Source organism: Adiantum capillus-veneris, chromosome 5 (assembly GCF_014529385.1).
Source record: "Adiantum capillus-veneris isolate H3 chromosome 5, ASM1452938v2, whole genome shotgun sequence".
NCBI lineage: Eukaryota > Viridiplantae > Streptophyta > Polypodiopsida > Polypodiales > Pteridaceae > Adiantum > Adiantum capillus-veneris.
Genome location: NC_140935.1, coordinates 15967798 through 15984648, shown reverse-complemented (window position 1 = coordinate 15984648; position 16851 = coordinate 15967798). Strand labels below are relative to the sequence as shown.

The window sequence follows — 16851 nt, the reverse complement described above, 5'->3', positions numbered from 1 at the left end:
AGCTTCTTTGCGTTGCGTGTGCTTTATGTCTCTGCCATGCACATTCCCTGATATTGCCACAAGTGGTAATATTAGAAGCTTATAAACATTATAAGTAACTAGTATGGCCGGCGGGCTTTGCCCACCTCTCTCTCTCTCTCTCTCTCTCTCTCTCTCTCTCTCTCTCTCTCTCTCTCTCTCTCTCTCTCTCTCTCTTGTGCATCGTGTGTGCTTTGTGTCTCTGCCATGCGCATTCCCTGATATTGCCACAAGTGGTAATATTAGAAGCTTATAACCTTTATAACTAACTAGTACGGCCAGTGGGCTTCGCCCGCCCCTCTCTCTCTCTCTCTCTCTCTCTCTCTCTCTCTCTCTCTCTCTCTCTCTCTCTCTCTCTCTCTCTCTCTCTCTCTCTCTCTCTATATGCCCGGAGATTGCAAGAGACACTGTCGGTTGAAGCGCCTGCTAAGACGTGTCCGGGGGGAAGGGCCGAAATCCCTTCTCCCATTATAATTGTATAGATACTAGTGTTCGTTTGGGATTAAATTTTTGAATAAGAGTCTACGTGTGAGTAGGTCAGACGAATGCTAATAGATTATTTTGCGTGTCCATCAGTATGTAGCCACGATTCTAAGAAAACCGAATCTTGGCAGATACCGTGAAGGAAAAAGGGGAGGGAATAGTGTGATGAGTATTTTTTAATATTAAAAAAGGGGTACACAACCGGCATGAAACCCACTCGGCGAGTTGGCGACAAAAGAGTCAAAGTTAGCTTTGTGTGAGTTTCATACTTGTCTTATGGAGCAGAAGGGTATCTGCAGAGATTCGAGCTAACCTAATAAAGACTAGTATGGCCTTCGGCCACCTCTCTCTCTCTCTCTCTCTCTCTCTCTCTCTCTCTCGTTCTTGGTGCTGTCCTTATCTCCCTCTCTACGTGCGCTGAGTGCTGGGTTTGCAGGGCACATTATCGGATCTAGCTGGATCAACGTGCTTCCGCCACGTGTAGGGGGGGGATTTTCATTATAGTATAGACTAGTACGACTGGCCGCCGAAGCCTCTCTCTCTCTTTTTCTCTCCCTCTTTATCGTGCGTGCATAGGAGCTTCTCTCGGTTTGGACTTTAGCCTTCATATAGCAGTTTTTGACAAGTGTAAAGAGCACTCGCTCTGCCATTATAGAATACTAGTAAGGCGAAGCCTGCCCCTCTCTCTCTTTCTCTCTCTCTCTCTTTGCGTCGCTATGCTCCCGGAGCTGTAGGCCACACCCGCCGCTTGAAGGAGCTTCTGACACGTCGCAATGGGCGGGAACCGGAACTCCCTCCCTCATTATCCTTAGTATATAGTATAGATATATAGCTACATATAGATTATCCCATCAGTCCATGAATGTCACTTCCTAGGTGTTCACAATACGACAACCGTAATCTTTATCGGTATGGAGAACACGCCCAGCAGCTAGCTTTACTCCTCCACCATGTCAACGATAATTGCTCAGTCTCAGGGCTTTGCAGAGTTGCTGCATGCAAGGAGCTCATGTACACCATCTCACCTCGTTTGCAACACATTCCATTCTCAGCGTGGGCTTCTTTTCCTCTACACCAGCCGAAGTCGCCAAGGTATTGCCCACTTCTGCCATCGCTCTTCACACAGTCTTGTTATCTGTGGTAGCCGACCTGACGCCGGGAAGCTCACATTCATATCGTCGAATGAGCAACATAGGCCTAAGCGTAATGCCGGCGATGTCTCCAAGCAGGCGTCTACAACTAGCAGTGCGCTCCTCTTTGATGGAAACGGCAGACACAGATCACCGGATAAAAGCGCACCAGCTTCTCCTATAGCATTTCTGCTTGCCTTCAGGATGTCTGGGCTCTTCAGACGATTTGTCAGTTTTACTGAGCTCATGAGTAGGGCTTCTATGCGCACATTCACCCTGGGTCTGTCACCAAATAAGCTCCTCATGGTTGTGACCTCCTTAGCATTGGCTTTAGCAGTTCTTGCACCAGGAGTGAGTGCATATGCACTCGTCTCACCCCCAATTCGAAGGCTTCAAAGTGATGAGCTAGCAACGGTCCAGCTATTCAAGGAGAACACCCCCTCTGTTGTCTACATTACAAACTTGGCTGCCAGGTAGTCTCAGAATTCTGCTTCATAATTTCCGTGTACCTTGTGTGATAAGTTCTCGACACAGTTTTATGTGTAAGAAGTTGGAAGATCCCATGATAGTCTTAGTTTTAAATCATGCGTGTCTCCAATAGAAGTGAGAGGTGGGCTGAATTATACCTGCACCCCTCGCTATAGTCGTGTTTGGCAACCCTCCTACCTTGTGTGATAAGTTCTCGACGCAGTTTTATGTGTTAGAAGTTGGAAGATCCCATGCTGGTCTTAGTTTTAAATCATGTGTGTCTCCAATAGAAGTGAGAGGTGGGCTGAATTATACCTGCACCCCTCGCTATAGTCGTGTTTGGCAACCCTCCTATGGATCGATTTTCACTAATGTATGGTTGCTGTTACCTTTCTCTTGGGTTCTGCCCTATCTACTACATTTCTACTCTTGCTCGCATCTAATCCACAGGCAGCCAATCTTGGTGGAGATGAGTGAGAGACGGCTATTCATTTAGTCTTGTAAGGAAGTCAAACTTCGAGAAAGTTATGTTAATTGAGCTTGTTGGGTTCCTTTCTTTGTTTATCTTTCTCTCTGCTTTGATACTGATAGTAATGGACGCCAGTTTGATATTTCACACTCAGTTATGTTCGGCCAGTGTGAACTGACCTTGCGTGTGAACGCACCCTTAGTTGAAGGCAGGTTAAGAACGGCGGTTTAAAAGTCCTATAATGAGTACTGAGGTCTCATTTGTAAGACATCTTGTGTGATCACTACACTTGGGCTCTAGGCCCTTGGCAGCTCTACCCACACACCCGCTCGGTGTGGAGTTGTTGGTTACACCAGCCCTTGCGTTAGAGGCTACCTGTTAGCTGCAGGCCCCCAAGCCCAAAAGGTAGAATTAGATACCAAACATCTGCTCTGGAGAAGAGCAATAAGTGTAGGTGAAACGTGAGTCAGGTAGTGACTTGTGAGCTACTTGAGTTGACATATTTACAGAGTCGGATTCTACAAATGTGAGGAGCTTCTTGGTTAGGAGCTTGATAGGGATTCAATCATTGAGCTTGGTTGTGGACACTCACAGTTACACAGTATGGTTCCTAATGGAGAGCAGGTGGAGGCATGCCTTGCCTTGTTGCCTTCTTGGGCCCGGAATAGAGAGCTGCTTCTCTAGATGTCACTTAGCAGTTCTCATACCATGTTGGGAGTGGTAGTGGAAGGTGGGCAGATATGGCCAAAAATAGCGGACAATAGCAACCTTCGAATGTGGAACCTCCAAGCAACGGCCTTGTGGTGATCTCCTAGATCTGCAAGGTACCCGTAATTGGAGAGTCGGCTAGGATAGAAGGCAAGAAGGAGAGGGATTTGCCATAACACAAGGGCTACAAAAAGAGAGGGCGATCTAGGAAAACCGCTAGAGAGAAAAACACTGGAGAGAGAACGCTAGAGAGAGGAACCCAAAACTTCGGCTCTAAATATAATGCACAAAAAGATACAATTGGGGTGGGCGACCCCCTCCCTTACATAGGGAGATTTGCTAGGTTGCCTGACCTCTCCTAAAACCTCGTGACCAAGATAAATAGGTCAAAAACTTGGAAAACAGGAAAAATTGCTTGTAGGTAAAACCAATGGCACAAGGCTCTGGGATAAAATGCCCGAGGCTTGGGGTCATCGAGAGTAAACTCTATGACACCGCCAACAATATGTTAAAGTTTATGCATCTCCAGCGAATGCCTAGTGCAATCCTATTTATCTATTTTGTCATTTTAGATATTTATTTTACTTATTTGACATGAGTGTGGGTTGAGCAATTTATGTGAGGGGTTCTTACTTCTTCAGGCCCCCCAGAATAGTATGAAGGTAGCACTCTTTTCCCATTGTGTAATCACCTAATTCCTTGCGAAGCTGATTGGTTCGAGCAATCTCTCTCTCTCTCTCTCTCTCTCTCTCTCTCTCTCTCTCTCTCTCTCTCTCTCTCTCGCGCACGTGCGCGGACTCTCTCTCTATCTCTACGTTTCCACATCGTCGACTTTGACATGGTATGAGAGCTTCTTGGCTCGTGATTGTGGGGGAGTTGTGCGAAGAGGAGATTGTTGATGGTTGTGCTACATCAGCTTTGATTCATTGGCTTTGTTGCACCGGCTGTGTTGCATTGGCTCTACTGCATCAGCTTTGCTCCATCAAAATGGCTCCTCCTTGTTCGAACACCAATGACAAACTTATCGGTGACAACTATGCTCATTGAAAATTGATTATGCGATTGTGATTTCTATGCAAACTTCAAAGGCTTGTTGGATAGTGTCGACCGCACGGAGACAAGACTTGCGAGGTCTGGCAATAAGAGGTGAACTCAACTTTAGGATGACGAGTATTTTCAATCATGTGTTGATTGGGATGCGAGTAATGTGAATGTGATGTCAGCAATTGTTCAGGCACTCTTGAAGAAAATCTCTCTTGCTATATGGACTTTGGAAACTGTGAGTAAAATGTGGTCAAAGCTCGGAGATATGTTTGATCAAGACTCTATGATGCGAGTAGTCACCCCTATTGGATAGTTATTTTTTATCTCGTTTGAAGCCGGATTTCCATGCAGCATTTCAGATGAAGGCAAAGGCCATACATGATCAACTCTTGGCTGCTTTGGTACTTCTGAAGTTGCTTGAGAAGTACGATATCGTAGCAAAGGCATTACACTTATAGATCATGAAGGAAAAGCTGGATGTTGATGATCTCAGTTGTTTTTTCATTGAGGAGAAAGCAGTCTTTATCTCCCAAGGCAAGGTTCGAGTTTTGAAAAGTGATGAATTGGCACATGCTACAATGGAAACTAAAAAGAAGTCCCAAATTTGTTGTTACAACTGGGGAAGTCATTGTCTCAGGATTGTACATCTAGATTCCAAATGCAAATGCAAGAGCTCTCATAAAGACAAAGATAGAGGCAAGCTTGATGAGGACAGCAGTGCCAATGATTGTACTAAGGACTCAATTGACCTGGCTGGTGTGGTGCAAACTACATTGGCAAAAGTTGGAGCGGTCTAGTCCATTGTTGGGTCCAACAACATGCTTCGGCTAGGGAGAGGCACGTGAGAGGCAAGTGGCGCTCTCAATACTTGATTTGGACTCGTGTTCGGAGTTCAAAGCACCTTGCATCTGGCAAGGAACCAACTTGATGTATTAAAAACATGAATGTGCTATAGACAATTCATTGTTGTTGGCGGGATTATGGACAGGGTGTGTTCCAAAGTTCATTATGCTGAAAATTTTGGAGTTGATGTGTTCATAGTCCACGAGTGGGGATACTTGGACATAGCGTGGTCTACAGTTCTACTATTTATGAAGGAATCGGCACTCAAGATGACATTCTTTTGGTGACAAGTTGTGGTTGCAAATCCGTCGAGGTATATCGATCGTCAGCCACTATTGGGGTGTCCATGGTAGCTAATTCATTGACTTGGTCTAGCTATATATGTCCACCACTTTGAGATGTAGAGAGAGTGTTTGTGCATCCTATTTATTTTACTTATTTGAGATGAGTCCGAGTCTGGCAATTTATGTGAGGGGTACTTAAGGTCCCCCAAGAGAGTATAAGGGTAGCACTCTGCCCCCATTGTATGATCATCTAATGCATTGCCAAGTTGGTCGATTCAAGTACATTATCTCTCTCTCTCTCTCTCTCTCACACACACACACACACACACACACACACACACACACACACCCCTTTTCTCTCTATCTCTACGGTTTTGCATCATCGACTTTGACACAATACAATGTGGGCAAAACAATGGCGAAGAGGCCAAACATGAGAAAACTACCTCATAGAGGCCGAGCACAGTCACAAAACAGCCCTCATTCCTTATGATCAGCCATTGGGAGATAGTGGGGCACTAGCAGCTCCGCTAGGACTTGTGAGAAAGGTGACAAACTCTAACATAGACTAGATAGGACTTGGCATATCTTCCTTTACAAAATTAATTGTAGAAGGCTAAGCTGGGTGCCAAAGCATTTTTCACGACATTGTGGGATAGGCAAGAAGGTTAGGGTTAGTAGTAGGTGTGTCTCCACATGAGCTGGTCGAAACCGTGGAGCATGTGATGTGTGAGCATGTGCATCGACTCATTGTTGTGTTTTGTAGGTATCTTTTATGAGGATTTGTTTGCAGGGGACTTCGCTATTCATAAGGGATTTTAACCAAATGAATTTGAGATTGGTGTTATAAATCTTGTTAGACTAAAGGGACATGAGGTATGTAAGTGACCCTTAGGGCCCTCCTCTAGGCAGATAGCGCCCTTATATTTGTCAAAGTGCAAAAGAAGGCGTGTTGACAAGGGAACACGTGGGTGGGGGTGGGGTGGAGAGAGAGAGAGAGAGAGAGAGAGAGAGAGAGAGAGAGAGAGTGGACAAGCCTTGCGAGGCAAATTGCAATGTGCTAACAAAGAGAATATAAGGCATAGTTACCTGGAACGGGAAATCGGAATGGGGAACGGGGAACGGGGAACGGCAACATGCATGAAATGCCATTCACTGTTTCGAATACTCACGTCTAAAACACGGAACGGGAAATTGAGATGGGAACGGGGACCTGAAAATGGCGCCCATGGAAAGGGCCACTTGTGGCCGGTCGAACCAAGTCTTGAACATCCCCCCACATACCTAGAATCTGCAAAAAAACCTCAAAAGTATGGGCACAGCCACAAAGCTGCCCTCACTCAGAAGACCTAGATAGGGAAACCTAGGAGATGACCTCCAAAATTCTTAATACCTCCTCTCAAATCCTACGTAGGAATCTAGGGCCTCCAAGAGTGAAGGAATAGTCCAATCCACCATTGCATCAAGCTTCTGGCTCATCTGCCACACCATCCTGCAAAGACCGAATAGAAACTCTAGGCTCTGCCAAGGAAGTAGGAGCCACCGCCTCAGCTTGGTGCCAAGAAAGAAATCTAACTAGAGTGCTATCCATCTGCAAGTCTTTGTGAGTTCTTTGCAAGTATCCATACGAAGTATCATCCTTCTGTGCATTTTGCTTCTACTTTTCTTTCTTGGACGTGCGGTATCTCTTGTAGGTGGTCAATGTTATACTTTCATGGACTTAAGGGTGTCAAGGGTCCATATTATGCAATTGTACCTCCAGGTGATCTCTCTTCATACACGCCATCATATTGTAAATTTTCTTCAAGTGGTTCAAGATAGCTCGAGCATTAGTCATGCTCCGAACATGTCCAAGTGTTTGCCACGTATGATTGAGGAAGATAAAGACCGGATCCTTGCATTAAGCCGATCCCAAGCTTGTTGAAGCTCTACAAGATTCTCCATCTCCTCGAAAGAAAGAGACTTTTTGTAGGAGCCTTTGGCCGCTTAATTTCATCATGCACCATCAAGATAAGGTCGTCGGTCTCCAATACCGCCTCCATAAAGACCTTCCCTTCACAGTTGGTGGCATCCAACTTTTGATCTTGTGGAAACACCGGCAATTACACTGGAATCTTCCTCTCAAGTAACTCCTCGCTATGAGTAGACTTTCACAAATGCTCCAAAGCATCATCCACTGCATCTACGTAGACTTCTTCAACAACATCCCCAGCGTGAGAGAGAACTCTCTAGCGACATTCTTCGTTGTGCTGAAACCGGCCCGTGGGGCGGTAGGCTTTGGCTTTCACCCGAAATTCTTTACTTTAGACACAAACAAAGAGCACTTTGAAAAGGTAACGTGCGACTGGAATTAACACTTAAGCACACACACGGCTCGGAAGCTAGAATGCTCCGAGCAGACGCCGACAACCTGTAGGCTCCAAAATTGGCGCCCCTTTCGGTATTTCTTTATACTTTAAGAGGGTAGATTACAAAGAAGAGTCGTGGGAATTCTTTACGTGTATCCAGCTAGATACCACCTGTTTTGGCAAAATTTCGCAGCATAACAGCCCCAAAACTTGCCTGAAACCAATTCCCCTTTTGGAACTCACTTCCACTGACATAAACCCTCTGATTTCTGCCCAAAAACAGTAAATTCAGCACGCTGTATTTACTGGTTTTTGCCCTGTTTTCAGCCCTAAATAGTCCTTGAACTGTCCTCTAGCAGTGGGGCACTGTTCCCAATGGTTCTGGCATCCGTATGGCTGAAAAACTGTCCAATTTCAGCACATAACCAGCGCTGAAAACGCACCTACACGGTGAACCTCACTGGTGCCTGCTTTTGGAGCAGTAGTTGGCTACTCCCATTCCTGCTCAGAGAGGCTCTTGCCTCACAAACCGGGTTCCAAGGCTGCAAGCAACCCCCCATTGAAAGAGATCTTCAATCTCCTCAGCAAGGATAGGTACACCGTTTGAAATCGGCCCAAAATCAGCCCCCTTTGCGGCTCAAGTCTTCAACCAGCTTGGCTGAATATTTGCAAAGGTACCGGGACTGAACTGTTGCATTCGAATCACTTTCTAATCCTCAAAATGCAGCCTAGATCTTGTCGAACTCCACACACCCCCTCCTTTTTTAATAGGGGAGCAACAAAAATGCTGGTGCCCACCAAAAGGGCCACAAGTTCCACCAAAAGTGCCCACTTGTGGCTGGTTGGACCAAATGTGGAACATTCCCCCACATGCCTAGAATCTGGAGAAAACCTCACAAGGCTGGGCACAGCCACAAAGAAGACCTCACTCACAAGATCTAGCTGGGGAAACCTAGGAGATAACCTTCAAAACTCTTTACAATATTTGTCATTTTTCAAGAGCTGAGGGCAGCTCAGCAAACCCTTACTGGTTGTGTGTTTGTAACCTGTTCTTTGGAAGGGTGTCTTTGGTTTGTATTTATTGAAAATCTTAAGGTTCTATTCCAGCCTTATATTATAATTCCCTTGCAAGGTAAGTCATATATTTGGCACCAAGAGAGGAACATCGTAGGGTCAATCCCAAAGACTAGATTGATCTATTACATCCTCCATCACTAATTGTTGGTTGACTTGGAGGTTTTAATTGCCCGGTGCTTTCTCAGTTCTATGTGGCTTGAATGATTAATATATCTTTACTAGACATACTGTTGTGTTATTTAGTATGAGTAATGTCTTTTGAACCTTTGCAGACGGGATGCCTTTACTTTGGATGTCATGGAAGTGCCTCAAGGTTCTGGTTCTGGGTTCCTTTGGGACAAGAAAGGGCATGTTGTGACAAATTACCATGTTATTAGAGGTGCCTCTGATCTTAGGTATTTTAGAATTCAATCTCTTATTTAGGCTTCTTCACATGCTTTATGCTATCTAATCAAGAAACCTTTCAATGCTGGACACGCTAATGAGCAACTGTCAGGGTGACCTTGGGAGATCAGTCCGTATATGAAGCTGATGTTGTAGGCTATGATGAGGACAAAGATGTTGCGGTTCTTCATATTGATGTGTCAAAGGACAAGCTCAGACCAATCCCCGTTGGAACCTCATCGAACCTCCTGGTTGGACAAAAAGTGTATGCAATTGGAAATCCGGTAGGTAAGTTCTCTGGGAAATTAACCTGGTTTTATACTTTTTTCCAGGAGCGTGTTTAGTAAAGGCTCAGTAATCTTAGGGCTTTTCGGGACTTGCTCAGTAATCCTAGGGCTTTCTATTCAGTACAAATCCATTTGAGATTACATTTGGCAAATTTAAACACCTGCACATGTTGTGTTTTGCAGTTTGGTCTGGACCATACATTGACAACAGGAGTCATAAGGTATGGTGTCAAGTTTCAAAACCTTTATTTGTTTCTTGTAACTGAAGTCATGCCACTGGAATTCTACCTTTGTTTCTGCCACGGGACCCCAAGTTTTTAATTGCAAGTGTTCTGTATCGCAGTGGTCTGCGGAGAGAGATTAGCTCAGCTGCCACTGGTCGGCCCATACAGGATGTGATTCAGACAGATGCAGCCATCAATCCTGGAAATAGTGGGGGGCCACTCCTTGACAGTTCTGGAAATTTAATTGGTATCAATACTGCGATATATTCTCCATCGGGGGCATCATCTGGTGTTGGATTTTCCATTCCAGTAGACACGGTAAATGATAATGACCTCTCTCTCTCTCTCTCTCTCTCTCTCTCTCTCTCTCTCCCCCCCCCCCCCCCCCCCCCCCCCCCCCCCCCCGAGATGGAGGACACACACATGTATATTTGATTTGTCTCATAGGCCGACTTCGGCCTCTCTCTCTCTCTCTCTCTCTCTCTCTCTCTCTCCACGCGTTCCTCTCTCTCTCTCTCTCTCTCTCTCTCTCTCTCTCTCTCTCAGTGTTTGCTGCTGACGCGCAGCCACTGCTGCTGCTGACCTGCGCCACCAAATTGCTGCTGCCTGCGCGCCAACTGCTGCTGCTGACCTGCGCCACCTGTTTGCTGCTGCCTGCGCGCCAACTGTTTGCTGCTGCCTGCTGCTGACGCGCGCCAACTGCTGGCTGCTGCCTGCGCGCCACCTGGGCTGCACCTTGCTGTTCAGCTGGACTGCGCCCTCCCCCCCTGTTGTGACAGTGCGCCGCCACCCCCAACCCCCCACCACACGGGATTACTATCATCTGAACTGCACCCCACGTGCCCCACGTGCCCCCCCCCCCCCCCCCCCCCCCCAAAAAAAACCCGCAGGTGCATTACAGTGCAAACATTGTCAGATTTTCAGATTTCCTGCAGGGAAAGCTCAGAATCTCAGGATTTAAATAATTTGCAGCATTGACAGGAAATTGCAGAAAATTGCAGAAATTGCAGAAAACATAAAAAATGTATGATTGATATGGGGAACACTTATGTATGCATCATGCGGGACAGGGATGTATGTGTGATGTGGACATAGGGGGTTTGACTTGGCAGAAGTGCAGATTGTATTGTTGATTTTTGATGGACGTAATGACTACTTCGCCAGTATGTAAGCCCCATCCGAAGGCAACTTTTGTGCTCACAAACAAGTGGATTACACAAATGGAGAGGGAGATGAAAGACTGGAAAGCCGATATGGAGGGATGGTGGAAGGAGAAGGCCAACCTTCTTCAAATGTTTCTCAACGAAGGCGCGCAGTGGAAGAAAGAGAAAGAGGACCTGCACGCAGAGCTACAAGCAATTAAGGTGGACTCCAAAGCACTTAAAGAAGAGGTCTCAGCTCTCAAGCGAGAACTTGCCGATAGAGCGAGCAGTGGACTAGAGGAGGGGGAATTCCAGCCGTCGGTAGTAGAGGAAATCAAGGCCATCAAAGAGCAAGTACGGATGATCAAAGAGGAGGAGAAACAAAAGATGGTAAAGACGTCTTCGTGGATGGATGCGATCACGAAGACGCAAAAGAAGGCGGATGAGGCCGAGAAGTGGATAGAAGTCGCTAAGAAAGGCAAGGGGAAAGAAACCACATCTGTCCCCACTCCTACACTCATCAACATGACTCTAGAGGAAGAACAACGTAGGAAAACTAGAGCTTTGCATATAAGAGTAACCGGTTTAAAAGACCAAGATGATGTGGAAGGGGAAGTTGAAGAACTTCTCCGCATGATGGGTAGTGAGGCTACTCATACAAAGTCATGGAGGGTGGGGAAGAAGACACAAGGCAATGGGGAGACTTCAAAAGGGAGAGCTCTAATCATCCGTTTCCCATCCATGGAGGCAAAGGACTTCTTGAAGAAGCGTCCTACACTAAAGAAAACGGGCATATTCCTTGGAGATGACCTCACTCTCACACAGCTTGCACATATGAGAGAGGTAATGCCAGAGATTCAAGCGGCAAGGGAGAAGGGAAAGACGGCCTTCTACAGAGATGGCCGGGTTGTGATTGTAGAGCGGCGCTCCACATGACGGTGCGAGACCCGTGGGACCACCCTCAAAGTTGCCACGTGGAATTGTAATGGATCTATGCGGCTTGATGTGGGCGCCTTTGAGGATAGTTTTAGGGGAAGAGACATCGTCTTCTACTCTGAGACACATCAGGCCCATGGGCAGTCTATGCCTCACATCAGTGGATACAGATGGGAGACTGCCTATAGACAGGAGACACGATCAGAGCGCAGAGGGCGGGGATCAGGAGGAGTGACAATGTTATTCAGGGAGGAGTTGCAGCCATTGATACATATAGCCCGTAGAGATGAGCAAGCTAGGTACATGTGGGTGAGGCTGAGAGCAGAGACAGACAGATATCTTTACATTGCTATTTGCTACTTTCCCCCGAGCACGTCAGTATATGCACCACCCAGAGGACAGTCCCCTTTCTCTGTTTTGGATGATGACATATGGGAGTTCTCTAGAGATGGCGACATCATCATTCTAGGGGATTTCAATGCTAGGACTGCCCATCATTAGACAGTATTTTATGATACTTCAGAGGAGATGCTGAGAGAGCTGGATGCTACAGAGACAGGCCTATCCAGAGTATCACAAGATGGAGAACACACTGAGTATGGACGACACTTAATAGACATGGGGACTGCACATGGATTGGCCATCTTGAATGGCCTAGAGAGATTTCCCGCCTCAAGGGGTTTTACATGCTTTCCACACAGACATGGAGCCAGCACAGTGGACTATGTCATGGCACAGCCGAGCTTCATCTCTAGTATCCAGGATCTCACGATTGGACCCAGACCTGTTGGTGTGGCAGTGGATCATGCTCTTGTGTCAATGACCATCTCCTTTCAGTTTAGTGTAGCACACAGGCTACGGACAGCAGCCCCTACTCGCTACACCTTCACGCGGGAGACACTCTGTATACATAGATGGGATCTACAGACGCCTATGCACAGAGGAGCCAGGGCGACCTCTGGAGGAGCTTACTACTATATTGACACAGACACTACATGATGCAGCAGCAGAGGCATACCCACATACCCAGCCTGAGCAGAGACGCCGTTCGGGGAGCATGCCCCAGAACAGTTGGTATGATGAGGAATGCCGGGACACTAGAGCTAGACTTCAGAGGGAGGTGTTGGGGGACATCACTCACAGACAGTCACAGACTGACTTCCGGCGCCTAGTGCGGCGAAAGAAGAGGGCATTTTTGGCTCGGCTAGAGCAGGATCTATATCAGCTGTTCTTGAGTCAGGATTCACGTGAGGCATGGCGGCTCTTTCAGGAGCACTCTCCCCCCCCCGCGCCATCACTTCTACAGAGGACTGGGGCCAGTATGCATCATCTCTGTACACAGTTCCTAAGCAGCCCCCCCTTCCCGACCCCCCCGATCCATGCCCACACACATGTGCTTTTTTCACCGCAGAGATGGTGAGGAAGGCCATTGACAGGATGAGGACTGGGAGAGCTTATGATCATGATGGTTTAGTGGCTGAGCATTTCACACATGCCAGAGATCTACTAGCAGAGCTTCTAGAAGTGATGTTTAACCGTGCCATGTGTGAGGGCTTGCCTGATACTTGGAGCCTATCTACTATTGTACCTATCTTCAAGTCGGGAGACCCTATGGAACCTGGGAATTATCGCACTATCATGATTGGACACACATTGGCACGGTTGTACGCATCCATTCTTGAGCAGCAGCTGAGTAGATGGGCAGAGAGGGAGGGGATACGCGCAGCCGGGCAGGCAGGGTTCAAGAGGGGTTTTTCTACTCTTGACCATATCTTGACACTCATAGCCATCATTGAGGAGGGTAGATCGCGTGGGAAACGGATCTATTGTAGCTTTGTGGATTTCCGCAAAGCTTTTGACACAGTGCCTAGAGCTAGATTGATGCGCAGATTACAGCAGATGGGAGTACCCACAGAGCTCATATGGGGGGTCATGGCATTATATAGGTCAGTAGTGGGGCAGGTACGCACCTCAGAGGGTCTATCCACCCCGATTCACTCCACTATTGGGGTAAAGCAGGGCTGTCCGCTCTCTCCTACTCTATTTGGTATGTATGTGGATGAGGTTTCTGACTACATTGAGAGAGATGGTGATAGAGGTGCACAGATGGCAGGGACATGGATTCCATTATTGTTATATGTTGATGATATTGTGTTGATCTTCGACTCTCCGGAGGGGATGCAACGTCACTTGGATGCTTTGAATAGGTTTGCTCAAGAAAGTGGTTTGTCCGTCAACCTTGGTAAAACCAAGGTCATGGTATTTAATACCACCCCACAGTGGATCAGGAGGTCAGCACCAGCATTCACATACGGCCAGGCGATTGTGGAGTATAAAGATGCGTACACTTATCTCGGAGTGGTTTTTAGTGGGCCAACATTTTCATTGAGGAGGGCAGCAGAGACTAGACTGGACCAGAGCCCATGCAGCATTGGGTAGATTGGAAAGGATGTGTTCACAGGTTCAGTTTCAGGAGCCTAGGACGAAGCTCTGGCTCTTTGACACTCTGGTGGCTTCTGCATTACTTTATGGAGCTGAGATCTGGGGACCTTCATTAGATCATCACGGGAGGACAGGCCGCAGTGATGGATGGGGGGACATGGAGAAGCCTCTGGTCTCTATGATCTCGCGGCTCATTAGAGCCAAGGCCTCAATACCACGTGCTATTGTTCGAGCAGAGCTAGCTGCCCCCCCACTAGTGGTGGAGGCGCTCACCAGATCGGTCTCCTTCATACACCGCATGTGGGAACTTCCCAGAGACAGATATGCTCGCCTTGCACTTGAGTCCTCTCGACAGTTAGCCATGCAGGGAGACACAGCATGCTGGTATGGGGAGATGACATCATGGTTTCAGGCGCATGGGTTTAGCATAGACAGATTGCCTCCCTTCAAGTACTCACTGGATGCACCCTCTCTGACTCTTACACAGTCCGAGATCACCAGGCTCATCCGCCAGGACTTGACTCAGCTAGACACCAGGAGGACATGGATACAGCCAGCACAGGAGTTGGGCACGAAGATGGCTTTCTACAAAGAGCATCTCCTCCAGCTTACGGTTGATGGCTTTGTGACGAGGCCGAGATACATGGACACCCACTTGTCTCATGGGATACGATGTGCTATCGGCCAGATACGTACATCTTCACACCAGTTGCGGATCGAGACTGGGAGATACAGCAGAGTACCAGCAGAGGCCAGGACATGCCCCCTGTGTGACATTGAGCCAGAGACAGAGTTGCACTACACATGCCATTGCCCCGTCTACTATGAGATACGAGGCCGCTTCCATTGCTTGTTCAGAGAGGGCTTTGGACCATTCTCCAGAGTCATGCAGTACGAGGATCAGAGATGCTTGGGCTTGTTTTTGCTCGAGCTACGCAGACACAGAGAGAGCCTGATGAGAGGAGAGGCTAGCCAGTCCCAGAGACAGATCACAGATTTCTTTAGAGCTGTCACTGGACACCCGGAGGAGTTACTACCACAGCAGAGCTTGTCGTCTCACACTAGAGGCACACTGATCGACCGAGCGACTGAGCTTGGAAGATCCAGACGCCCACGACTGCGGAGGACTACACAGCATCGACGGAGGCTGCATTAGAGGATTCGGATCACTTTGGCTCGACATGCACGACGCTCGGTCAGACTACTGACCATGGAGGAGATTGATGAGATCCGCCAGCGACCGATGCTTGATCTCTTGTGATCTAGATATCCCAGCTAGCTGCTGTTCACACGTAGTAGTTTAGGATTCCATAGTATTTTATTGTGGCATTTGTCATTTCATTTTTGTCTTTGTTGTCATCTTGTTACTTTGACTCTGACTTTGTATCAGATCCACCACATTGTAACTTTCTGGTCTCATAGGTTACTTTGGCCTTTTGAAGACGTTAATATAACATTTCATTTCATTTCTCTCTCTCTCTCTCCCCGCCCGCCCCCCCCCCCCCCCCCCCCCCCCCCCCCCCCGCGCCCCCCACCACAAGAATATAGTATAGTAGAATTTACCAGGGAGACAGCTCATGTTTATTAAGCGACATATTTAGTCTAGTATAGGATAGTATTGATCCGCATATTAAGTTGCCAAAGTTCATGTAGCAGTGCATCTGCATCGATGTCCTACATGCAGTAACTGGGGCGGCTTTTCCAGACTACTTGCCTTTTCCACACTAATTGCCTTCATGGAGAGTAGAGAACTCACTCTAGGTCCTTGCTTCGGAACCAGTAGAATGATGATGAGTGCTGGCAAACTAGAGCTTGTTTACAGAGGGAGGTGGCGCTTGGATGCACTTGATTCTTTAGATGCCTCCTAGCAGAAGAATTGAGTTTTTCTAGCCCAACTAGAGAGAGGTTCATACCAACTGTTGTTGAGCCAGGATTGCTTGGTGGGAGAGTACACAGCTTGTCTGAACACTGTGGAGGGACAGTTGCCTCCTGATGATCCACCAGAGCCTTGCCCAGAGACCTACCTTCTTCACAGAAAATATGGCTGTTGACAGGCTTAGTATAGTATAATGATGATCTGGGGGCTGAGCACTTGATACATACTAGAGTTATTTTAGGAGAGCTTATAGCAAGAGGGCTTGGTAAATGATGAAGCAAGCTAGCATTGTATCCCAAGGATTATGGCGAGTATCCACGTCAACTCTGGGACTGAAGCAAACAGTTGGCTCACGAAATTATAGGAGCCCATGCGCAACTTCTCATGGCATGCTTGATAAGACTTGGGGGTTCAGAGCATAAATCTGAGGCAAGCGGGGTTTTGTCCCATCTGGGGGGTTCTGAGCATATATCTGAGGCAAGCGGGGTTTTGTAGCATCTTTTTGCCCATGTGCCGATTGGAAGACCATTGTGGGCAAGCAAGCATATAAACTAGGAGATTGGTTTGGCAATCAAACTCTCTCGTAACTCTTGCCAAAAGCTGGTAAGAAATAGTGTAGATAGACGACCCTGTAGCCAAACCTCAATGTGTTAAAGGCAATGGGCGTGTTGTCTCACAACAATCTTTT

General features: G+C 47.3%; 1 protein-coding gene across 2 annotated transcripts in view; it reads left to right on the top strand.

Annotated features, from left to right (window-relative positions):
• The first annotated feature begins 1360 nt into the window (after positions 1-1360).
• Positions 1361-16851, top strand: part of LOC147456928 (protease Do-like 1, chloroplastic) — a 48085-nt gene continuing 32594 nt past the window's right edge. The window contains exons 1-6 of one of the 2 annotated variants that reach the window (XM_086512003.1): positions 1361-1593; positions 1697-2104; positions 9145-9267; positions 9369-9540; positions 9727-9764; positions 9887-10085. In XM_086512003.1, the coding sequence (XP_086368129.1) occupies positions 1364-1593; positions 1697-2104; positions 9145-9267; positions 9369-9540; positions 9727-9764; positions 9887-10085 (1170 nt within the window). In that variant the 5' untranslated portion in view covers positions 1361-1363. Of the gene's footprint in view, positions 2105-9144; positions 9268-9368; positions 9541-9726; positions 9765-9886; positions 10086-16851 lie in introns of both variants that reach the window. The other variant, XM_086512002.1, reaches the window with a different exon arrangement.